A 25,558-nucleotide genomic window follows, 5' to 3' on the forward strand; every position below is an offset into this window, starting at 1 on the left:
GAATATATATATCGCATCTCAAATACTTTTGAAGCGATGCCCAGAGTTTATTTTGCTTTTATTGTTTATATAAATTATAACTTTAATTACTGTGGCTATATTCAGTGAAGTGAAGTGAAATGAAGTCGCTCAGTCGTGTCCGACTCTTTGCGACCCCATGGACTATACCCTACCAAGTTCCTCCGTCCATGGGATTCTCCAGGCAAGAATACTGGAGTGGGTTGCCATTTCCTTCTCCAGGGGATCTTTCCGACCTAGGGATTGAACCCAGGTCTCCAGCATTGGAGGCAGATGCTTTACCGTCTGAGCCACAACCTATGTGCAATCAGGATAAAAAAAATTAGTCCAGCAAAATCGCAGTTTCAGGCTGTCACCGGCGCGCTGCGTAAAGCGCTTCGTCGTGACGTAGGAGCCTGACCGTCCCGCCTCCCACGGACATATCACACGGGCTCAGCCAATCACAGTGTCAAACACTCAACTTGACATCACCCGTCACCAATCGCAGGACACCCGCTACCCGTCAATGGCAGGGCACCGGTGAGGAAGCCCCGCCCTCAGCTGGAATATCAATAGGGGAGCCATGGAAGGAATGGAAGCTTCGGTTCTCGCGATGATGCTCCCGGCGCTCCCCTCTTCCCGAGTAGGGCCGTCACGTGACGCGGCATCACCCAATCGCCGTGTGGGCCGCGGGGGTCGCCGCGGTTCCCGCCAAATACGAGCGCGGCGGCCGCGGCAGCAGCGGCGCGGGCGGGAGGGCGAGCAGCAGCGGCCGCCTGAGCGGAGCCCGCTCCTCCGCTGCCTGAGGGGAACTCGAGACGTCGCCAGCGCAATGCTGGAGGAGCCGGAGTGCGGGGCGCCGGGCGCCCGGGGAGAGGCCGCAGGTCGGTTCCAGCCCGCGCTGAGGGAAAGGGGGGTCGTGGCGCGCGGCCTGTGTGGGCCGAAGCGGCGGTTAGGGGCAGACTGGCCTCCTGGCCTGGGCCCACGGCTCTGCATCTGGCGTTCGGTCCGTGGAACCATTACAACCCCGGGAAAGGGCCTTGCGACCCGAAAGGCACCTCTTTGACGTTATTGTTGCAGCCGCGACCATTTTTTTTCGGCGCTTTTACGTCAGTTCGTCCTTCCAGAGCGCCTTGCGGTGACGGGTGTGTGTGTAGCCCGGAGGGGAAACTGAGACCCAAAGAGGCGAAAGGGCCGGAATTGTTGGTTACCGATTGCGTTTGTGTCCCCCGGCCAAGTTGGACCCTGCAGCGGCGCTTTGGGCCGGATGTGGAAACTGAGGTCCGGGGTCCCATGGGGTCGGGGGACTGGAACAGCTCCGTCTAAGGGTCAGGGCCAGCCCAGGTAAGAGGCCCGGGTGGTAGGGGTCCCGGGTTCTTGATGCCGCCGGATATGCAGGAAGACATATCTTTCTCCTTCCTGTGTCTTGGGAGGGGGCTTTCTGGCTCCTGGCAGGCCCCTTATATGAGGTGGCGAACTGAGGAGGACCAGACGGCTTGTCTCACTTGCTCCACTCCCATTTTGCCCCCAGGACTTGGCGCAGTGCTTGCTTGACACATAGTAGGTGCCCAGTAATTAAGTGTTGGTAGGGACATCCGTTAATCTAGTTCAGAATTTCTCAGCCTCAGCACTGTTGACACTGGGGGTCATTCTGTGCACTGTAGCAGCATCTCTGTCCTCCACCCATAAGATCTCAGTAGCAAGCCCTTCTCATCTGAGACAACCAAAAATGTATCCACTGTCAAAATGCCTCCTAGTTGAGAAGCACTGTGCTGTTTCCAGACTGGGGTTTCAAACAGACAGAACTCATATAAAGTTGGGGCTGATTGTCATGGACGGTCATTGGACCCAGTATGGATGTTGAAGAAATTTACAAAGCACCGTCTGCTATTATGACCAGGCTATCCTAAAATGGGAGGATGTTTTAATGCCAGATAAAATTAGGAGGGATATAGTCTCAGAATAAAAAGCAGTGGTAAGTTTGTACAGAAATGTTTGTTAATTGCATGTATACCTTTGAATAGACTGAGTCCCTGGATGGGATCCCTTTTATGTCGACCTGAGGGCACCTCTGTTCTGCTTGCATCAAAGCTGGTGACTCAAGGCCATGCCAATAAATCCTTGTAATTGACTGAAAATTAAGTGCCTAAAGATTGTGTATCCTTCAACGGGGGCGGGGAGGAGTTCATGTTTTTGAGAACTGAAAACTTGGAAATAATACTATCTTGAAATGGGAAGAAAGGAAATGTCTTCTGGGTACCTTTCTTGTATTCTTAGCTTGGAAGCAGGTAGAGTAGGTTTGTCTGTGGGCAGTTGAGTTTTTTTAGAAAGCCAGGATCTGATTTTTAAAAATACTCACTTGTATGTATCTTAAAAAAAGAATGTAGATTAGCCAAAATAACTAGACTTCCAAGCCAGATCTAGCAGATGTCAGCTTCTCAACTTATTCTAGCCATTTGAAGATATTTATTCAAGGACTTAGTTCTGTTTATGGTCATTTCTGTACCAGTTTTGATACTGTTATGCCTTTTTTTTTTTTTTTTTTTGGCATATTTCTTTCCCCCCTGTGCAGGAAAATAGCCTCCCTTATCATTTCTTGACTGTGCTTCAGCTCCAACTTGGCAGGCTCGAGATGCTTTAAGTTGTATCACCTTTTATAATAAACCCTATTTTAAGAGAAAATAAGCCCTATACCAATTGTACAGATTTGTTGGTGGGGAGGGGTTGGATTGGAGGAGAATGTTTGGGCTCCTATTATGGTAAAATCAGCTGATGCAATGTTTTCTCTCATCTCTGGTTTCCTTACTTGATTTCCTACTACCTGCCAGGCCCTGAGCCCATGTGTGGGACGAGTCTGTGTACTGTCACAAAGCTGGTGTTCTGATGGGGGGAGAGACAGAAACATAAAAGTCTCAGGTGTGCTAAGTGCTCAAGGGAATAAAACAAGATGTGACAGCATTCAGGGTAGAAGTTCTCAACCTACTGACATTTGAGATCAGATAATTCTCTGTGGTGGGGAGCAGTCCTGTGCATTGTGAGATATTTAGCAGTGTTCCTGTCCCTTACCCACTTGATGCTGGTAATACGCTCTCTTCAGTCATGACAACCAAAAAATGTCCTTTGTTGTTCAGTTGTGCCTGACTCTTTGCAACCCCATGAACTGTAGCCTGCCAGGCTCCTCTGTCCATGGAATTTCCCAGGCGAAAATACTGGAGTGGGTTGTCATTTCCTTCTCCGGGGGATCTTCCTGACCGGGGATCGAACCTGTGTCCCCTGCATTGGCAGGCAAATTCTTTACCACTGAGCCACCAGGGAAGCCCAAGGATGGTGTTGGGAGTACCCAGATGAGCCCCACTGGACAACCACTTTGTATAGTAGGTACTGTATTTTTTGCTCCGTTGTTTCCAGCACTTAATAACATATCCTTTGACATTCATTCACAGCCATGGATTGCAAAGACAGGCCAGCTTTTCCAGTCAAGAAGTTAATACAAGGTAACTCTGGGAATGGGTTAAATAATTGTTCCTAGCTTATGTCCTTCATTGTTTTCCCAATTATTATATTTTTCATTTCCCTTGAGCAGAGGCAGGCCATCTCCTGGGGTTCTCATCAGAAGCATCAAGGGGGTAGAGGGGAGAAGACAGTTGCATCTTACATTTGGAAGCTGGGAAACCCATTTCACTGCGTGCTGTTCCCAGGACCAGATGCAGAGGTTGCTGCTTTTACAGCTGGATTCCAGCATATTGACTTTGTAATATTTTTTCTCATGGAGGGAAAATACACTGTATATTCTATATACCGTAGAGCAGGGGTACCCAACCTTGGGATATAGTGCCTGATGATCTGAGATGGAACTGATGTAATTATAATAAAGTTCACAATAAATGTAACCATCCCCCCACCCTCAGTCCATGGCAAAACTATCTTCCATGAAACCTGGCCCTCGTGCCAAAAAGGCTAGGACCATGGCTGGAGAGAGTTTCACAGGCATTCTAGCCTCTGCTCCCAAGTTGTCAAAGCCAATAACATCTCTTGATGTTGCCAGATGTCCCCTGGCAGGCACAGCTGTCCCTGGTTGAACACCTTTTTACAGGAAGTGTCTCAAAATCCTTTCATGCAAAAGGGAGGAATGAATTTTCCCTTAGGTCAGATTAGTGGCTGGACTATATAAAAAAGGATGGGTTTTGGTTTTCAAAGCTTGGTTATCTGGTTCCCCTGTAGCAGCTGGCCTTCTCCTGTCACGACTGACAGCAAGGTTGGTGTTGGTAGGGGTTGTATGAAGGGCAGCCACCTTCCGAGGTTAAAGGATTAGGGCCAAACCGAAGAATCTGTGAGCATGATCATCTTATAAACGAAGCCAGAACAGGTTTATATGTTTGGTCTACATTAGAAAGTAGTTAATAAGATGTTTGGGTGTTTGAGTACAGGCAGACTCTGTAAGAAAGTCACCCATCTGCATTTCCTCAGTCTTCCATGTGCCTGTCTCTCAGAACCATTCAGAAGGTTGACATGCCGTGGGAGGATACTTGTTTCGTTGGCAAGAAAAGCTAACAGCCCGGAGTGCTAGGAGCAGAACAAAATCTTAACTGCAAATGGATCTGTCTCTTCAGCTTTTGGAACCAGATACACTTATCTTCAAATGGGATTTCCACCCATAATAAATAACTTTAGAATTTGAACTGGATCTCAAAGAGATCAGAAAATGTCTTCTTTGAAATTCTTGCAGAGTCCCTGCTCTAAAAGCTTGTCAGGGTTTGGGGATTTTGTTTGTTTTCCATTTCGTTTTTTTGTTGTTGTTGTTCATTTGTTTTTGCTTTTAATTTGGTTGTTGGGAGAAGTCCATAATGAAAAGACTTGTTGTTTAGTCACTAAATCGTGTCCAACTCTTTGCAACTCTATGGGCTGCAGCATGCTTGGCTTCCCTGTCCTTCATTATCTCCTGGAGTTTGCTCAAACTCATATCCAGTGAAAAGATAATCCCTTTTTAAACTTTAGATATCCTCCCTACCCCCAAGTACATCAAGGTTGTTCATTTTTTGAGAATATGGAATTTTAAAGTATTGATTGTCATTGTTCACACTGTCGCTTAAAAGAGGTCCTCCTTCTCTTCTGGTTTCAGCCCGACTGCCATTCAAGCGCCTGAATCTTGTCCCCAAGGAGAAAATTGACGATGGCTTGGACGACACAGGGGTCTCTCGGGGTGGCCCTGTGCAGACTCAAGTCCACGACTTAGAAACCTCTTTGGACCACTTGGAGAACTGTCACGTGGGTTCTGACATCGATTTTAGGCCAAAACTTGTCAATGGGAAGGGACCCTTAGATAACTTTTTAAGAAGTCAAGTTGAAACCAGTATTGGCCAGGCTGTGGTCATAATCGATTTGACAGAGGACTCGAGCAACCCCCAGGACAACATGGTGGGCCACAGTAAATTGAATTCTGCCGCCTCCCCAGCTCAGAAGAACATAAATGGAGTCCCAGACAAAGCTGGAGATGACAGGGGACTGCCAAAGGCCAATCAGAAGGACGAGCTGGCAAGTCCCGAAGAGGCCCTTTCAGACGTTCTGTGCAAGACAGAGGCAGGGGATGATGACTCAGGGGGTGTAGACAGGAGGGGACTCGCACAGAGGGGCTCACCCCAAAACTCTCCCAAGCTGACTGGTGGCCTGAGCACGTGCTCTGAGAAGGACCGGGACGGCTGGCGTGAAGCCGGGGGCATCCTGTTCAAGGGGAAGATGCCCGTGGTTGTCTTGCAGGATATCCTGGCCCCCAGACCGCCAGCCAGGTCTCCTCCTGCCACTCCTCCCGGCCAGGCTGTGCCTTCTGAGAGCGAGACACCGGAGTCCAGCCCAGAAGAGGACTTGGCACTGAGCCACTCGTCCTTGAGCTCTTCCTCTCCCACCAGCTCCCCCGAGGGGCAATCTGTGCCCACAAAGCTGCATACAGGCCCCAGCCCCCTCCCTGCCTCCACACCCATCTGCAGAGTGAGTACCTCCCCCGAGTCAGTCCTGCCTGAACCTAGAGGCTTCCATCCAGCCCCTCACTCTTCACCCAGGGATCCTATGTTGCCCAGCTGGCTAGTGGCTGAGTGAGTGTGGCCACAGATGAGCTCTTGTGACCTGGGCAGGTCCATTGCAGAATTCTTTCTGATACCGAGAGCCACTGAATTGTTCATTGTTGTGCATGCTGCGATGTGCACCAGTGTGTGTGTCCGTGCCTTCCTGGTAGCCTTGTTCACACTTAAATAATGGTGCTGGTCACCTTAGCCACACTAGTGACTTAATGGCTGTGATCCTCAAGTTAGCGTTTATATATATGTGTGTGTGTATATAGATACACATTTTTTTGGATGTTTATTTGGTTGCACTGGGTTTTAGTTGTAGCATATAGGGTCTTTGATCTTTGTTGTGGCATGCAGGATCTGTAGTTGCAGCATGTGAACTCTTAGTTGTGGTTTGTGGGATCTAGTTCCCTGACCAGAGATCAAACCTGGGTCCTCATGCATTGGGAGCGCAGAGTCTTGGCCCCTGGACCACCAGGGAAGCCCTTCAAGTCAGCCTTAAACTTCAGCTCTAGGCACTCCTATTCCAACACAAGAGGCATACAGTCATTGTTGGTAAGCACTCAGCGTTGGTGACGAGACCCAAAGACGGCAGGAAGAACAAAACGGGGCATCCTGAAGGGTCAGCTCTCATGATCGCCTGTTTTAAAACCTCACCCGGAGAAATGAGAACAGAAAAGACCTGGCTCCGTGTTTAAGGCCCCAGGCAGATGGCTTTGGAAATTTCTGTCTCTATTATTGGCTTCCAAAGGACATAATGGCAAATGTCTCTATTCTCACCTGTCCTTGAGGTCCTATGGGTAGAACTGAATCAATTAGTCAAGAATCACAAAGCATATTTCACAGTGTCTGTGGTTTGAGGGTTTTATAGCACTTGTATGTGTTCATATCGGGTTTTCACATAAGATTGGATCCTGGGGCGAGTTGTTTATTTTCTACTGTACCTGCTTCATTTGACCATAAACTGCCTATCTTGACTGCTTTCTGAAATTCTATCCCTAGCATATTAGCCATTATTCTAGACGATTCCATTTCTTATCTTTTTATCTCCCGAGGAGATTGGAGAATGGGGAAAGTGGCTTCCTCTTTAGGTTCACAAAATAGCAGTCAAGTCCAGGGTCATCTTTTTTCCTTTTGAGTTTCTAGATGTGTCCGACTGAGGTACTCAGCTTTTAAATTCCCATTTGAGCTGTCACCCAGACTCTCAGAACCTGAGTTTGGGTCCCATGCCATCAGCCATCTTGTTCTGTTTTGACCCTCCAGTCACACTGAATCCTTGCTGCTTCTGCTTTGTAGAACTACTTTGTCACATGACTGGCGACAGCCATTGAGCCCAGAGAACAGGACATGTACACATTTTCATTTTCCTTCATAGCTTTGTTTTTTAAGTTTGTTTTTATGCGCATAGCCAGGTCCCAGGACTGGGAGGCCACGCTGCTGGGGCTTGTCACAAAGCAGTGCTACTTCCTGTGCACCGGCCTAAATGCTGCGCGCATGAACCAGGTGTGCTGAGTTTACCAAAGCCTGCCTCTGAGACCCTGATCTGACTCCCTACACAGGCTTGGGGTTTTAGATGTTCTAGAAGACAGTGTTATCACTCAGCTTTGCAAACAGTTCATGCTGCAGGTGGTGAGGCCTTACAGCCCTCCCCGCCAGCCTATGGCGCAGAATTGCCCCAGTCACCCACAGTGTGCAATAGAGCCCCCTGATGCTGGGTGATGCCCCACGTGTGAGAGTGAAATGGAGTGACCACCAGGAGATGCCCGAGGGCCTTGTGCACTCAGTTTCTGGTTTATCTCCTCACTTTCAGGAGTGCTGGATTTCCTGAGTGGTTGATTTCTGTGGTTGGTAACTAACATTTACAACTTTCCCTGGTGTGGGCCCAGGTTCTTCCTGACCCCTGTTACTGTGGGGAATTCTTTTTCCATTTTCTCTCTGCCTTCTCTTCTCCAGATTGTAGGCAGAAGCTTGTTGTAGGCTTGCAGATTGTTTCTTATTCCCATGTCATGTGTGTGGTTTTTATTGGGCTCAGTTTACCCTGGACTTGGTATCATAAATCTGCATTGGGAACCCCCAAACATTAGCTGGTCCGTGTGTGCGTGCATGTGTGGCCAAGAGGGAGACCCAGCTCGTTAAAATGCAGATCATCCCATCCCTTCATCTAGAGAGCCTGACTTTGAAAAAACACTTAGGAACACCTTTGCTAGATAACCCCAGGTCTCTTGACGAGCCAAAGCGTGGCTGTTTGGCCTCAGAGCTTTTACCACCTGGAATAGAGCTGTTTCTCCAGTTTGTTTGCAGAGACACGTGTGATTAGTCCACGTTATTGTTGACTCAGATGTTTGTTCCCTAAAGGAATGTGTGGATACAGTGGTGTTACCGGAATCTACGCCTTGCCTCTGTACAGTTGCTGGAACTCTTTAAACTATATTAAATGATGGTAAATTATTTATTATAAATAATAAATTATATTAAATGCTTTGTTTTTTAAAAAATGTATCACTGACCGTCAAAGCCCCTTTTGGCTTTTTCCTGTCCTGCAGGTTGCCATTGCAATGTAACTATTGTCTTACATTGCTCTGTGTGGTGTGTATGTGAAGGATCCCTGGGAATATACAGTATCATTTTGTTGCCTTACATGAGCCATATACTGTCAGTATGTTTCTTTTTTATTCCAGGGTATGTTTACCTGTATTTTACACTGGGGTGGGAAGATGTATGCCTTTTTAACTGCTGTACTGTATGCAGATGGTGCCATGGTGTGGATAAACTGCAGTTTGCACAGTCATTCTTGTTGACGGATATTTCTTTCTTTTTTTGTTGTTTTTTTTTAAGTATTTATCTGACTGCCCTGGGTCTTAGTTGCAGCCTGACGGATTTTCCAGTTATCTTCATTTTGGCATGTGGGATCTTTAGTTGTGGCATGAGAATAATTAATTGCAGCGTACGGGATCTGACCAGGGATCAAATCCCAGGTTCCCTATATTTGGAGCCCTAAGTCTTAGCCACTGGACCACCAGGGGAGTCCCAATGGATATTTCTATCATCTCTTGACTCTCAGCCTTGATGGCTGATAATTGTCCTGAGCTTCCCTGGGTGATGGTTCAGAAGTGCAGGCTCACAGGACTGGTCGTGTCAGTGTCTGCGTGCTGACAGTCCCCCTCGCCTGGGGCACTTAGAGTCGTGTCTCCCCTCTACCTGCTCTCCCTCCCCTGCTGTCAGGGTACTAGCTGCTGTGGGACCTCCTTCCTCACCTCGCCGCTCCTCCCGCTGCTCTCACCAGACTGAGGGGGCTCTGGAGTCTCCGGAATACAGTGCAGGAATTTTACTGCACAGATGTGGTTACATATGTTTTGACTCTTGGGTAGTTGATGTATCTGTTTTTACCTCATACTAGAATCCTGGGTCTTACTTTTGGTAGCTGAGTTCCAGATAGGGCTTCCCTGGTGTCTTAGGAGGTAAAAGAACCTACCTGCCAACGCAGGAGACAGGTTCAATACCTGGGTCGGAAAGATTCCCTGGAGAAGGGTATGGCTACCCACTCCAATATTCTTGCCTGGAGAATTCCATGGATGGACGAGCTTGGCGGCCTACAGTCCATGGGATTGCATAGATTTGGTCACAACTAAGCTGCTGAACACTAACACTTTCCAGGTAAGTAAAATGTGTGGCCTGTATTTTGAAAGAGTTCTATAAATACTTAGGCCAAATCTCAAGAAGATAAAGTTATAGCCATTCAGTAAGGTTTATCCAAATGTATGGTAAAGCAGAAGAGATATTAGTTTTAAGTTAAATTGCAGTTGCTGTGATTATTGGATATCATGATGCCAGCTCCTGGTAATCATGTGAACTCTTATTCCTGGACTCATAACATGGGGTAAGATTTGGAAGGGGCCTGATTCTGCAGCTGAATCTTAGCAAGTATGGCCGAGACCTAACATGTCTTCCTGCACAAATGCCCTGGTACAGCAGGGTGTGGCAGTGTCATTTGGTGCTGTATTCTTTGATTACAAAGGACAGTGACATAGATACAGCACCTTCCAAACCCTGCTACCTTCTCCTTTGTTGTGGGGGTGAAGTCCGCAGGTTTGACAGGCAGAGTGGATGCTGGAGAAGTGGGTGCTTTTTCTTAAGCGCTTGATGAGACAGCTTTGGTGTTTCTGTGGGCGCCTGGCTTAAAGAGGTGAGGCTGAGCACTCTGCCAGTCACGTGGCTTTCACATGGCCAGGCTCAGCCCTCTGCTGAGGGAAGGTTCGGTCTAGAAAGGACTCTGTGTCCCAAGTAAGAAAGGTATCTTATCTGTATGTGTTAATCTGTAGGAAGTCTTAAGGCCGGGCTTTCCTGCCCTAAGAGAGAAAGCACTGTTTTCATGTAGTTTTGTCGGTATGTCAGACAGTTTTGAGAGAGATGGGCTTTTGATCTTTCATCTTGTCTCATTTCTTGGCTGCATAAGATGAGCCGGGGCGGGGGGGGGAGCGTGTTTTTTTCCAGCCCAAATTCTCCCCATTGCTTGTCCAGTGAATGGTGCTATTGCCAGGATACCCTGCTCTGGAGGGAGCTTAGCCCACTAGCCTGGTCTTGTGTGTATTCCTGCTGCTGCTGCTAAGTCACTTTAGTGTCTGACTCTGTGCGACCCCATAGAGCCATTTTGCCAGCATGGTGAGGGAGTCCAGCCACGCGTCTTGGTCTGTCCTTGCAGCCCAGGCACAGTATGCAGCAGGGCGATTGAGAATGCTGTGCTCTAGAACATAGGGGTTCTGGACAGGATCACCACTTCCGGCCAGCTGACTCTTTATCCTGGACATTCACGCCATGTTCTAAGAGGTAAAGCCTCACTGGGCAAGGAGTACAAGTTCGTGGCCCATGGGAATCCAAGCCCACGCATGGTTGCTTGAGTCACATGGTATTGATTTGTAGACATGACAGGCAGACCTCTGAGCTAGTGCAGATCTGGTTTCAGATTCCCCTGCCATAAAGTGCATGCCGCAGTAAAGCAAGTCACATGGCTCTGTTGGTTGCCCAAAGTACATACCTTAATTATAAAAATACTTAACTGTGAAACTTCCCTGGTGATGCAGTGGTAAAGACTCTGCTCTCCCACTGCAGGGAAAGTGGGTTCAATCCCTGGTCAGGGAACCAGGATCCCACATGCTGCACAGCATGGCCAGAAAAAAAAACTTCACTGCAAAAAATGCCATCGTCTGAGCCCTCAGTGAGTCGTGGTCTTTGTAGTAATAACGTCGAGGATCACTGACCACTGATCAGCATACCACGTATAACAATGAAAACGTTTGAAATTTGAGGATTACCAACATGTGACACAGAGACACAAAGGGAGCAAATGCTGTTGGGAAAATGGCGTTGATAAGACTTGCCCAATGGAGAGTTGTCCCCCCCCCTCCTTTTTTTAAAACGTGTTATCTTGGAAGCGAAAGAAAGCAAGGTGTGCCTGGAGTCGCAGAAAACTTCCACTGTCAGCCTTCCTGGGGAAAAGTAGAAGGGGCAGCCTTGCAGGGCTGGGTGTCTGCAGGACTTGGGACTCGGCCTCCACAGTTGCTTATAGGCCTGCTGCTCTGTGTTTCCCCAACACCAAGGCCTTGCCTGTGGCTCTCGATACCAAACTTGGCCTCCATTTTTGGTCATCTGCCTTCTGGCCTCCCTTAATATCTCCACATGTACACTTATGTGCTTTCATTGGAGCTTATGACCCAACCAAGACCTTCTGGTTTTGTTTGCTGGAACCGTCACCCAGAAAGGTTTCCATTGTTGTTTTGCAGTGTTGCCCCCCCCCGGAGACCTCCCTTCAAGGACAGTTTAGTGTGTTAAACGTGTTAAAGTGATTGAAACAACCCATGTTCTGATTTCAGTGTCTTTCCTTTCAGATAACTAAAAAACTGGTCAGAGGCTCTGCAGAGAAGAACAAGATGAAACTGCAAAGGGTAAGGTTTGTCCCCTGAAGTAGCAAGTTCTCCAGCTGCACTCTTCGCAGTAAATGGGCAGCAAAGCCCTTTGCATGGCTCTGACCCAGTTTTCACTTTCCCCTGCTCGCCCTGGGCAGCATTTCGAATCTTGCTTCATTTTACATAACTGGGCCTCATGTTTGTAGCTTGCATCACTCTGAGCTTTGCTGAATCCGGAGGTTTCGCTTGTAGTCTTTTTTAAGCTTTTACTAGAATCAGTACTGTCATAATAGTTAGGCATCCCCATTGTAGGGTTTTCTTTGTCTTTTTTTCGATTTTTGGCTGAGCCACTTGGCATGTGGGATCTTAGTTCCTTGACCAGGGATTGAATCCATGCCCCCTGCAGTGGAATCTTGGAGTCTTAGCCATTGGACCACCAGGGAAGTCCCCCCCATTGTAATTTAAAATCGCCTTAAAAAGAACCCAGTTCCTCTCCCTGCGCCCCATTCTCCTACAGGTAGATCGAAGTTACACAAACCCTTTCTGAGGCACTGTAACGAGGGCCCTTATACCAGATGGGTGATTACTGTAAAGGGGTTCCCTGTTGAGTCTTCTTTTATCTGGGGGGTTACATTGTTACACACAGCAGTGCAGGGGGGCCTTCTTTCTTACTGAGTGAATTGCAAAGCAGGTCATGGACTCCTCCCCCCTCAGCACCAGCTCAGGGGAGGGGCACTCATCAGGTGCTTCTTGTGCTGTCTGCCTTATGGCCGCGTTCAGTTTTTGTGTTTCAGGTTTGATGGCTTTAATGTTTCTTAAGTCTTTATTGAATTTGTTACAGTATTAGGTTGTTTTTTTTGGCCACAGAGGCATGTGGGATCTTAGCTCCCCAACCAGGGATTGAACCTTCACCCCCTTGGATTAGAAGCAAAGTCTTAACCACTGGACCACCAGGGAAGTGCTCCTGATGTCGTTTTGAAAGTTGATCTCATTCTTTGTTGGAATTTCAGAACTAGACACCTGCTTGGCAGGTGTAGCTGAAGAGGTCTGATTTATGCCTAATTCCAGAAGCCTCCTGTCCTTGCAGTTAGCAGCAAGGAGAGCCCCTCCCCCCCACCACCACTCTGCAATTGCTTCTGGTTTCCTCACCCTGTTACTTGATCAGTTACTCAAGCCCCTGCTCCAAGGGTCCCAGGAGGACATTTGGCAAGGACGTTCTCAGGTCTCTATCAGCGTGCCTCCATGGCTTTTGTGATAGGGAGCAAAGGTTAATCAGGGCAGGGTGTTCTCTAGGGACAAAGGCACAATCATAGGCCCAGATGGAGAGCTGAGCTGTCGGGCTCCTGCCAAAGGTGAGAAGCCTATGATGATTCTTGTCCTGGAAAATTACCCAGTACTGTGAGAAGGTAGGGCTTCCTCAGTGGCTCAGTGGACAAAGAATCTGCCTGTAGTGCAGGAGGAGACACAGGAGTTGGCGGGGTTGATCCCTGGGTTGGGAAGATACCCTGGAGAAGGGAGTGGCAACCCACTCTAGTATTCTTGCCCGGAGAATCCCATGGTCAGAGGAGCCTGGTGGCCTACCGTCCAGAGAGTCGCAAAGCCTCCGACATGACTGGTGATGTTAGAAGGTACCATCCCTTCTGTCTGAGAGCTGAAACTTGTTCAGTGTGAATGCCATGTTATATACCAAGTCAGTGCTCCAGGCCACATACAAATTCTTGGGAATGAGGAACCGATAAAATGAGATGTTCATGCTTCAGAGAAACCAGTGGTTTCTTCCTGCTGGTGATGAGGAGGCCCAGGCATTGTCACGGAAATCATGTCTTTTCTTACCTTCTGACCTTCTTCTCAGATCCTGAAAAATGTTTGTTTGGTTTTTTGAGAAATGGTTTTAAAAGAAATGGTTTTAAGTTTTAAAACAGTGGGAAACAGATGAGAACACATTAAAAAACATAAGCAAAAAAACCTTTTTGAGAAATGGCTTTACAGATTAAACAGGTTTTTTTGCTTATGTGTTTTAATGTGTTCTCATGTTTCCCACTGTTTTAAAACTTAACTCGTCAGGTTTCCGGGCCTTGCCTCATCCTGCTCTCCCATTTCCAGAGAAATAAAATAAACCCTGTTGTCTAGAATAGTTTTGGAGGGAATGGAAAGAAAATGTCTTTTGGCTGTGGCATGCCAGAATCTTAGTTCCCTGACCAGGGATGGAACTTGTGCCCCCTGGAGTGAAAGCGCAGAGTACTAACCACTGGGCCGCCAGGGAAGCCCCAGGAAAATGTTTTAGTTTTGAGGACAGGGAGGCAAGGTGTTTTGAATGTGTCTTTATTACCACACTTTTTTGAGCAAATAAATGTTACTCCTACCGAACAGCGGGTATCCCATGTAGGCAGCCGAGAAGGGCTTACTTCATTTTTTTTAATTAAGTAAAAGTTGACACTCATTCCACGCTTGAAAATGGTGTCTTAAACGCATAATACTGTTACTCGCCTACGAGGCCCTGTGGCAGCCGGCCAATCCTCGTGGTCTTTCTCAGGGCGAAAGGAGATGTAATGGACCAGATATTCCCTTCTCTGTGTGTGTGCTGGCCAGCGGGCCTCGCATTCTCCCCGTCCGCCTGCGCACAGCCTGCCCTCCCCAGTGTCCACCGCCGGGCTGAGCTGTGTGCCGTCTCTATGCAGGATAAGGAGCGTCTGCGGAGGCAGCTGAAGCTCCGGGCCGAGAAGGAGGAGAAGGAGAAGCTGAGGGAGGAGGCCAAGAGGGCCAAGGAGGAGGCCAGGAAGAAGAGGGAGGAGGAGAAGGAGCTGAAGGAGAAGGAGCGGCGGGAGAAGCGAGAGAAGGACGAGAAGGAGAAGGCGGAGAAGCAGCGGCTCAAGGAAGAGAGACGCAAGGAGCGCCAGGAGGCTTTGGAGTGCGTGCCCCGCCCCCTCCATCTGGGGTCCCACACCCTCTGCCTGTCCCACTGTCACCTTACCCCACCCCCCTCCACGGGCATCAGCACAGGCCTGGGCCAGCAGGTGTCACTGAGTGTGATGTCTCATAGGGCAAAGCTGGAGGAGAAGCGGAAAAAGGAAGAGGAGAAACGGTTGAGAGAAGAAGAAAAGGTAGAATGTGTTTCTAGATCGTGCACCTTCCCGTGTGTTTGAGAAGCAGGGCTTCTGCCTGATTGCTGCTGGATATTGCATGTCCTCCCTGAGGTGGTGGAGGGGGCTGGGCAGGACTGACACCTGTAACTAGGCCGGTTTGGGTGCTGGCCCAGCCCTGCCCAGCTGGCTGTCTCCTCTGGTCCCTCTGCCCACAGGAGCAGCTCTAACCTTTGGAGTTGCCTGGTACCCATTTGTGGGTTTGGCAAACTCACATTAAATTAATGCTTTCAACGTAAAAATGCTTGGAATTCAGTTACAGGGGCTTTTGCATGCTTAAGTTCTCTATTTCTTTCTCACCCTCATCTTCTCTTGCATTGCAGCGCATTAAAGCCGAGAAGGCTGAAATCACGAGGTTCTTCCAGAAACCAAAGACCCCACAGGCCCCCAAGGTGAGCAGCCTGCTTCCCCTGGCTTTGATTTTGGTCTCTGTCAGGCTGTACTGTTTGAAAAATAAAAAGGCATCTTCTGACCCACTGGCTGTGCTTTCATCGAGAGGGATGTCCTCTGGCCTTGGGAGCTTCTATCTTCAGTAGAATCTGGAGGTTTAATTCTTACCATCCACTGTGCGCTCAGAAAGGCAAAAAGTGGCACGTTTGCTCAAACTACAAAGTGTTTATAGAGGTTGTGCTGAGCTCCTTGAGGGAGAAAGACCAGTCTTCACCCTCAGTGGATGTCTGCTCAAGATAAGAGGCAGGATTGAGCGTAAAACAACCCATGGGGCTCATTCAGCACAGGATTTTGCTTCCTGTCACCTTCTAGACCAGGCTCTGCCTGTGAAAACCACAGACCTCCATCCCCTCCCTCCTCCATGCTCCAGAGGTGCAAGGATATCCTTCCAGGTCTTTCACTGAGCATTTCCCTCCCTCCTATGTTTGTGTATTCATGTACCTAACAAATTATGAATTTATTGTTTACCACTTTGCTGAGTTGTATCTTGGGTTCTTTCCACATTGGCCCTTGTTCGTTCTTTCTCGTTGCTGCAGTACCGTGTCATGGTGTGGGTGCATCATACTTGGTACCCCCTTGCCAATGATTTCCACCCCCACCTCCCAACAGTGCGTGAGTGTCTCACACTTCTGTGGACCTGACTGATGGGTGAAGAAAAACATGTATTTCTCTTTGTGTTTCTCCCTGATTCTTGGTGCAGTTGAACATCTCTTTGTGTTTATCATTTTATTTCTTTTTATTTATTTTATTTCTTTTTCTGCCAGTTCCTCTTTTTTGTCAGGTTATTGCAGGATTGGCTTTCTTCTGATCTCTGGTTCTTTATATTATCTTGGTTTTTGTTCTTGGTGAGGTGTCTCCTTTGACACTGGATCCCACGTCCTTTGGCTCCTCCTCAACACCTGCTGTGCAGGTCCGTCACACAGTAAGCACAGTGGTGCCATCACATCCCTTTTCCATTTCAGACCCTGGCTGGTTCCTGTGGGAAGTTTGCCCCTTTCGAAATCAAAGAGCACATGGTCCTCGCCCCTCGATGCCGGACTGCCTTTGATCAAGACCTCTGTGACCAGCTTGACCAGCTCCTCCAGCAGCAGAGCAGCGAGTTCTCCTTCCTCCAAGATCTGAAAAGGCGGCGGCCGCTCAGGTCTGGGCCCACTGTGGTGTCTAACCGGAACACAAACCTCTCAAACAGGTTAGTTCTGAGGGGAGCTACCAATTGCCCTTGGTGAAGTTGGAGAGTCCTGAGTGGCCAAGCAGAGCCCGGTCACTGCTGAGTCCCTTGGCCTTGACCGGTCAGCTCCCTCCCTGGCCTCAGGCCCCGAATTCCACTGCTCCATCAGCTCTCTCCTGGTTTCACTTCCGAAGTCTACCAGGTGTGGTGGCCTTGCAGAAAGTCCCGGCTCTGGAGAGCAGGCTGCCTCTCCTGGGTTCCCAGACCCCTCCCCGCATGGAGCTGACGTCTAGACCACTTGCCTGGAGGGCTGCTCCCCGTCTCTTGCCAGTGTACTTGTTTTCACATGCTCACTTCTGTACGTGCTGTGGGGCAGCGGCTCCCCATCTGGTTCCTCTCTCCTTCTCGCGCCATGTCCCTGGAGTAAACATTGGCCTGCTTTAGGGCTGCCCGTCTCTAGTGCCCACGACCTGCCACCCCGGGAAGAAGGATGTTGTGGTGAGTGAGTGCACCATGAGGAGCCTTCTAAGCCAGGCTTTGTCTCCAGCGATGTGGTGATTGTGGAGAGCAGCAAAGTGGACGGCGTTCCTGAGCGGAGAAAGTTTGGCAGGATGAAGCTTCTACAGTTCTCTGAGAACCACCGGCCAGCATACTGGGGCACGTGGAACAAGCAGACGACAGTCATCCGCCCAAGGGACCCCTGGGCCCAGGACAGGGTGAGTGTGTGGGCACTGCTCCAACCCTTGCGTATCCTTCTCAGCGTGGCCTTCTCTCACGGCCCTGGGGCTCCACAGAGTTCTAGCTTTTTAGCTCTGCCATTCCCTCCCGACCCTGGAGACGACAGTGACTGCTGTGTGTGTGCCCTCAGGACCTCCTTGACTACGAGGTGGACAGCGATGAGGAGTGGGAAGAGGAGGAGCCGGGAGAGTCCCTCTCCCACAGCGAAGGGGTGAGCGTGGCAGGGGCTGAGAGGTCTGGCAAGAGGGCTCCCTCAGACAGCATCTCAGCACCAGATTTATAGCTACTCTTGGAAATCCTTGTTTGGTGACACTTACCTGCCTGATGTGGACAGGAAAGTGCCCAGATACTCCTGGGTGGGTGGGCCCGCCCGTCTCCTGCCACACCCGCTGCCTTACCTTGGGCCCCACTTATCTATGTTCTTCCTGGCCTTCCACCCCTACCAGAGTATAGTGGGCTAGGTAATGGGATCCTGGCTGATCCTCAGGGTGTCCGTAGAAGTAACACATGAAGCACTCGAAGGCTGTTTCCTTTTTACGTGTTCACAAGTGAATTATAAGTAAAGCACATGTTTCCACACGTTATCATTGTGCTTTTTTCTCTTGAGGACGAGGACGATGACGTGGGAGAGGATGAGGATGAGGACGATGGTTTCTTCGTGCCCCACGGGTACCTGTCTGAGGATGAAGGAGTAACTGAGGTGAGGGGTGGACGGGAGGTGATTGGGCCAGAGCTTGGTGGCTGCTGACCTGGGGGTGGTTGCGTAGGTCCTGGCCCACCCTATAGCCGATTCCTTGTGGACCTCGCTCCTCAGAGGCTCAGCCTCACCCCCCAGCTTTCTCAGTTCTGCTGGATGGTGGGACTTTTGAGGGAGCCATTTCCAGAGCTCTGAAGGCCTGCCGGGTTGGGAGACTGGCAGGTGTGACCCATCTCAGAGTCACACTTGGGGACCTTTGTCCTTCATACATTTCCAACCAGCGAGGCAGATGGGTCTCGTCAGGCCCACAGCGAATCTGGCTTAGACAGTGGCATCATTCTGAGGTGGGAGAGGCCCAGCATGGTGATTTCAGCTCTAGGATCACATGTTAAGCAGAAAACCCAGAGTGGTGCTAAGAGGTCTACTGAAGAGGTAATAAAAATAAATATCTGTGACACTCCAGTGAGGGCTAGAAAGGCAGGTGCACCTAAGATACTTGCGAGTGAAGGTGCCAGTTATTCAGTCTGAAAACATTCTCTGCCTGTATTATTGCCAGTCAGGTGCCATCCACACTGGCCCTGAGTCTGTGAAGAGCTCTGCCCACCTCCCATATGCTCTCTCACTGTCCCAGAGGTGGGCACCAGGGGTACTGGGGAGCAGGGATCCTGAGCGAGTGTCTGCTCTCTAATCTGCCAGGAGTGTGCCGACCCGGAAAATCACAAGGTGCGCCAGAAACTGAAGGCCAAGGAGTGGGACGAGTTTCTAGCCAAGGGAAAGCGGTTCCGCATTCTCCAGCCCGTGAAGATCGGCTGCATCTGGGCGGCTGACAAGGACGGCGGTGCTGACCTGAAGGTGCTGCAACAGTTCACGGCCTGCCTGCTGGAGACTGTGCCCCCTGAGGAGGAGCAGACGCCCAAGGCCTCAAAGAGAGAGAAGAGGGACCAGCAGAGTGAGCACCAGCTCTGGGCGGGGGCGGGGCGGAAGACTCCCTCTAAGGGTGGCCAAGTAACTCACAGGTTCTTCAAAGAAACAGCCAGAGCCAGTGCTTGCTGAGGAGGTGTCCTTTCTGTGACGCTCATGAGAGCTGTACAGGGTGGCTGCTTAAGTCAGCCTGTTTCCCTGATGGTCACACACATTCTTAGTTCTTCAGAGCCAGGAGGGCCACTCAGAATGGGTGCATGAGGGCAGTTACTAAGAAAACGGACACAAGAGGTGAGGCCTGACAGTTTATTCCAACCAATCCCGCCTCGTGAAGTGTGGGTCTCCCAGAGTCTCTCCTGGAGCAGTTCCTGTGTTTAAATCCACCCCTAAGCAGCCACCTGCGCTAAACCTGTAGTGGTGGTGGTGATTTTGCGATATAAGTCAAATCACTGCTGTGTGTCAGTTACATCTCAGTAAGCCAGGAGGATAACAAGGCCACCCAAAGCAGTCTGTGTCTCAGCCTCCCAGGGGCTGTGTTCATTCCGTCTCCTCCTGCTCCCTCTCCCCGCCAGTCCTGGCCCAGCTGCTCCCGCTGCTGCACGGGAACGTGAATGGGAGCAAGGTGATCATTCGGGAGTTCCAGGAGTGCTGCCGCCGAGGACTGCTCAGCAGGGACGCCGGCAGCCCAGAGCACAGTGCCGCCAGCCCCCCAAGCCCTGGCCCTGCCCGCCCGCAGACCCCTACCACCGGCGAGGACATGGCCGTGCCCTCCAAGGCCAGGCTCAAGCGGATTATTTCTGAGAACTCGGTGTACGAGAAGAGGCCCGACTTCAGGATGTGCTGGTACGTCCACCCACAGGTGCTGAAGAGCTTCGCCCAGGAGCACCTGCCTGTGCCCTGCCAGTGGAGTTATGTCACCGCAGTGCCCTCGGCCACCAAGGAGGACAGTGGCAGCGTCCCCGTCCCGGGGCCCGGCCAGGGTATGCCTGTCTCACTCAAGAGGAAGTCGGCAGGTAGCATGTGCATCACCCAGTTCATGAAAAAGCGCCGGCACGACGGGCAGGTGAGACCCCGCCGCGGCTTGTAGTTTGTAGCAAACTTTCCTTTTAGGGCATGTTTAGATTTATAACAAAACTGAGGTGACAGAACTGACCAAAATAGAGGCGTGGGTGTAGAGGTTTCCCCACCCACCAAGCACTCGCAGCAAAGTCTGTGTGGCTGTCATAGCTGATGCACCTAGGTGGACGCACCCCTGTCACCCAGACTCCAAGGTTTTCTGGGCATCCCGTGGGTTTGAACAGATGTGTGATGGTGTGTGTGGCATCACAGTGTCACACAGCTATGTCACTGCCTTCACACTCATGGTCTGCCTGTTGGTCCTTCCCTCCCTTTACCCTGGCTGCCACTGGGCCTACTGCTTTCACTGGATTTTTCAGTTAGTTGTGTGCCTTTATGCTTTCTTCCTGTCTTTTCATGGTTTGACAGCTTATTTCTTTTCAGTGCTGAAGGAAAAGTGCATCTTTTCCATGCAGCAGCTTCTGTTTGGTTAGTTTTTGTGTTCATTTAACACAGTTACTAAGCGCTTACTCCATACCAGGTAACCTGCTAGGCCTTGTAGACAGTGGTGAGCAAAACGCCATCAAAGAGGAGACAGACTGGAGTCCATGGTGGGAGCAGCCAAGTAACTGTATCCTGACAGCACATGGAGGAGGAAGCGTGTGGCCTCACGTAGATAGGCCACGTACAGGGAGGGCCTCGCCTCACCTGGAGTCAGGTGGGCTTCCTGAGAGCTGCTGGTCCCCAGAGCGAAGGCTCCCGCACTGCCTGGACACACGGAGGCTGGGCCCCCGCCTCAGCCTTGGTCCGTGTTTGACGTTTGTTTCTGTTACTGGCATGGGAAGGTGATGGGTTTAGTCTCCTGGCTACTGTCACCAGAAGCCTGGTCTTGGTGTGGACACCAGTCCTCACCAGGGCCAGGGTCTCGCGCAGCTGAAGATCTTAGAGACTCGAGTTTATGTGGGTGAGACGGTGTGGTGAGAGCTGGTCTCTTGCTTGCCTCCGGGGCTCCCTAGGGTGCTGTTGCTCCAGGAGGTGCTGCTGGGGGTGAGGGAGAAAAAAGGGAGCCCGCATGTGCTCCCTGTCCCCTACCCCTGCTCCTGCCGCATGTGTGGGGGCAGAATGGGCAGGGGGCTGGCTCCTGGAGTGACGCCCGCACACAGATGAGGTCTTGGGTGCTATGTAAGCCTTCTTCCTGAATCATCACAGCAAGAGGGAGCCTAGGACAGTCCTGTGCAGTCATGGCAGCTGTTCCTGCCGCTCCCCCACCCCATCCCTGTCAGCTGTGGACACGACTTGATACAGTAGCACCCATCTGGTTAGGAGTGAGGGACACAGCCCCTCAGACAGTTCCCTCCTTGGGCCTGGACCCAGAACAGGCCCTCATGTGTTCAAGCTGTGCTGAGCTGCAGAGCTCGTTAGGGTCAACGTCATCATTAGCCAGACAGTCTCAGAAGACTGCACCTGTGGATGCTCAGGTTGAAACCAGCTGGGGAGCCAGTGTGAACATGGCCAGGGCTGGAAGGACCCTTTGGTGTCCCAGTCCAGGCAGGGTTTGCGGGCTGCTGCCCTCATCAGCCCTACACAGCCACCTTGCTGAGTCCCCTCTGCTCTTCCCCTCCGACGGCATCCACACACGTGCTCGCAGTCTTGGTCTTTATGTGGAGAAAGACGGGTTAGCCCTTATCACCTGTTTCCTCTTGTACTTGACGTGGATCTCTGCTCTTGGTGCTTTGTTATTTACTGAGAAAAAGTGCTCCCCAATAAACGGGGTCCCTCTCCCCAGGTAAGGGGTTGGTCTGTGAGAGGCAGTGACATGGGGCATTTCATCTGATGACACCCATAGCAGTCAGTGCTATTCAGCTTCTCCCCGTTCACTGGCCTCAAAGGGGCTCCGAGGTGTGGCAGGATCTCACAGAGGGCCACACGTCCAGTGGTTCTGGGCATGCTGGCCCCAGTGGTTCTGATTCAGTGGGTCTGAGAGTAGCTGCTAATGTCTGCACTTTAAAAACCCCTTTTTGGAGCTTCCCTGGCAGTCCAGTAGCTAGGACTCCAAGCTTCCAATGCAGGAGGCGAGGGTTCAGTCCCTAGTCGGGAACTAGATCCCACATCCTCGCTTGTAACAGCGCTTGGACCCCTGGGACCATGTAGGCCTTGGGACCGTAAACGCATGGAAGTTGGTCTGCAGGAACAGGAGGTCCTGATCTGGTGAGCAGTGTGGTCCGGGCCAGGCTCCTCCTGTCTCCTGCTGCTCCTGCCTGTTTGTGGCCGCAGAACAGCTGCTGCATTGCCAGCCTGCGAGATGAGGATGGCCAAGCCTGCCTGGGGAGGAGTCCCGTTTACCTGGAAGGAGGAGCAGACTCCACCTGTGTCTTTCTGACTGGAATGCTCTGACCCAGCCACCCAGCTGAAAGAGAGGCTGGGGCCTTGAGACCTTGACCACCTCCAGCAGAATCCTGGTGGTTTGGGACAGGCAGGCCAGAAGAGAGCTCTGGGTGTGCACTGAGCTGGCCTGCAAGGCAGGACACAGGAGCTGGGGAGACTTCCCAAAGGCCGGGTTGGTGGCCTGGGAAAACGTGGATGGTGTGTATGAATATTTTAGATCGGGTTGGGATTTTTAACGTATGGGAATTTTAGAAGCTTTTCACTTAGAGTTCCAACTAGTGTTATACTTTATGGGTTTACACAGTACCGTGATCAAGTGAGATGAGCCGGCTATTAGGGCCACTTCTGCCCGAAAGAGTGAGTGAGTGAGTGTGTGTGTCCGTCCCCCCGGCAACTCAGCTCTTCAGCCTTGTTCTGTTTTTGCACGGGCAGGGGCTCTGTCTGTCGTTTCCAGCCTCACTGCTTGGTGGTGGTGACGTCTTCCTAACTCCCAGGGCTGCATGGCCAGCTTTGTGCCCTCTGCCTGCGATAGCAACAACAGCATGTCGGGCTCTCCCCCGGCTGCATGTGCCGACAACCCTCAGCCCAGCACGTGGGACCCCATCCTGGAGCCTCACCTTAGAGGCTTGAGACGCGTCATGTGCCTGTGGGGCTGTGGGCTGCTGTTCCTCCCACAGAGGGCTTCTGGGCCCACAGCAGTCCTCATCCATCTGCACTTGGTTCCCAGTGTGGAGGCCCGGGACTGGGGAGGCTAGGAGACCCACCTGTCCCGTGCTCACCAGACCCAAGCCTGCATGGCTGGGGAGTGGAGAGTGCACTGTCTGTGCTTCTGAAGCAGGTGCCTGGAAGCTGCCCTGCACCTCCCAGCAGCCCCCATGCCAGCTTGGGGCCATTCCTGCCTCGGGGGCCCCCAGCCCATGGAGCCCTTCTGCAGCTTCTACACTAGAACTGAGGGGTCTGTGAGCGTAAGCTGCCTGCCAGCCAGGCTGGGACCGTGGGCACAGCGGACAGCCTTGCTGTACTGTCGTCCCTTTTCCAGGCAGACTCACAGAGTAGAAGGGCTCTAGGAGGGTGTTGAGCCCCTTGGAAGGGAGCCCAGCTCCACTGCCTGTGCCAGCGCTTGTGCATGGGCGGTGTGTAGGATTGGTCCTGTTACTTCCCCATTCTGTGTCTCTGTCCCCTCTGGTGGAAGCTAGTGATAACAACCTCCTGATGCCCATTCTCGGGGTACTGGTGGCATCCACATGGGCAGAACTGGGCAGAGTGGGCATCAGAGGAAAGAGTTCACAAGTGTTGGGCGGAGGGACCAAGCTATTGGACAGAGAAGAAAACACTGACCAACTAACTTCTTAGCCACCTACTTATTCCAGCAGATAATAATTCAGAGAAAGCATGTGTTTTGTCCATCTCCATTTGAAACCAAAGTAGAGGATCCCGCCTCCCAATTCTAATTTACAAACAATAATGCATTATTTTTCTAACAAGGTAAATAATTAGTTCATTTGAGAGTACTCCCAAGGTTTCCTTTGATCGTAACTCTTGAGACACTAAGACTTCCCTGACTCAGACCTTAAAGAATCTGCCTGCAGTGCAGGACACCTGGGTTCAATCCCTTTGTGGGAAAGACCCTGGCGGAGGGCATAACTGCCCACTCCAGTATTCTTCCCTAGAGAATCCCATGGACAAAGGAGCCTGGTGGGCTCCAGTCCATAGGGTCTCAAAGAGTCGGACACGACTGAGCAACTAACACTTTGACTTTCATCAGGCTCCTCAGATAGTGTCTCCTGGATGGGCAGAGAGGGGTTGGGTGTGCAGCAGTGGGTGGCGGGGTGGGGGTCACACCGATCCTGTCTGCTGCTGCTGACACAGTGTGCCTTATCTGTTGAGGTTGGCACCGGAGACCTGGACGGCTTCCAGGCGGACACAGAGGAGGAGGACGACGAGGAAGGCGACTGTGTGATCATGGACATCTCTGATGTTGGGGGTGAGCAGGGTACCACACCCTCTTTTCCTTCAAGCCAGCTGGGAAGGGAAGGGGCAGTTAGTCACCTCTCAGTTCGCATCCTGTGATGAGGACTGAGGAAGAGGTCCTGAAAGGCGCCAGGCAGGCTGGTGTGATGGTGGTGTGGGTGTCGGGCCTCCTGCCCTGGTCTGAAAGCTACATTCAGGAAACCAGAGACCCGAGGGTTGGTGAGGAGCTGTGTTAGGGAGGAGGGGTGTAGGACCTCCGAACCATACTTCCCCAGGGCAGGGAACCAGAGGGTGGCCAGCCTCAGGCTGGCCACTGAGCCTTGCTGCCCACTTTCTTCATCTTTACCACAGGCTTCCCCTGCCCTGGAGGGTCAAGTGTAGAGCCTGATGGACAGGGCTGCAGAAGCACACAGGATCAGGGTGAACACAGCTGAAGCCCCAGTGAGAAGGCGGTGGCTTGCCTGCCCTCCCCCAGAGTGGACCCAAGGCTGAAGCCCCTTCCTCTCTTGCCTTGCAGACATCCAGGCCCCATGCGGAACCACTTCCGGAGCTGGGGGCTCAGTGGGGATGGACACCAGTGAGACCCTCGTGGCCCCCAGCTCACTTGGCCTGTCCTGAGTGCCCAAGTGGCCCGTGTATGTATGTAGAATGGTTAGGGTATTCTCGACGCCTCTCAGATACTTGAAAGTCCTGACTCCTGTGTAAAGAGCACTTTGTCCTGCTTGGCAGACCTCCCTGGAGGTCTGGAAAGTTTTATATAGGATACTTGGTTAGTTTTTTTTGATATTTGTAAAAAATTTCCTCCCAAAGCTGCATATTAATCTGCCCTTTAATAAAGCATTATTGTGATGTGACCTGCATGGGGAGGGCCTAGTCGTGCCCCGTGGACCCTGAGCAGGCACAGTGACGAGATGCTTGTGAATGAATTGAAGCCCCTCGGATGCGGCGCAGCACCCGGACCTGACATGGACTTGTATAAACTATTGTCTAGCCCGACCTGGCGTGTCTGTCGTCTCTTCCAACACATGGTGTCTGCGCCTGGTGTGTCCAGAGACCAGCGCTCTGCTGTCCAGTGT

General features: G+C 51.1%; 1 protein-coding gene across 2 annotated transcripts; it reads left to right on the plus strand.

The window, feature by feature from the left end:
• Positions 574-25,478, plus strand: CHAF1A (chromatin assembly factor 1 subunit A). 2 transcript variants are annotated; one of them, XM_018050869.1, is made up of 16 exons: positions 574-881; positions 3,441-3,491; positions 5,117-5,979; positions 11,939-11,995; positions 14,635-14,864; positions 14,997-15,057; positions 15,420-15,488; positions 16,509-16,735; positions 17,262-17,430; positions 17,583-17,663; positions 18,060-18,152; positions 18,846-19,098; positions 19,643-20,133; positions 24,399-24,495; positions 24,834-24,902; positions 25,000-25,478. In XM_018050869.1, the coding sequence occupies exons 1-16, from the start codon at positions 581-583 to the stop codon at positions 25,098-25,100; spliced, it is 3,213 nt and encodes a 1,070-aa protein (XP_017906358.1). In that variant the 5' UTR covers positions 574-580; the 3' UTR covers positions 25,101-25,478. The 2 variants fall into 2 exon arrangements, with proteins under 2 accessions (XP_017906358.1, XP_017906360.1); XM_018050871.1 differs by lacking the exon at positions 24,834-24,902.

The sequence above is a fragment of the Capra hircus genome, chromosome 7 (genome assembly GCF_001704415.2).
Source record: "Capra hircus breed San Clemente chromosome 7, ASM170441v1, whole genome shotgun sequence".
In the NCBI taxonomy this organism is placed as follows: Eukaryota; Metazoa; Chordata; class Mammalia; order Artiodactyla; family Bovidae; genus Capra; species Capra hircus.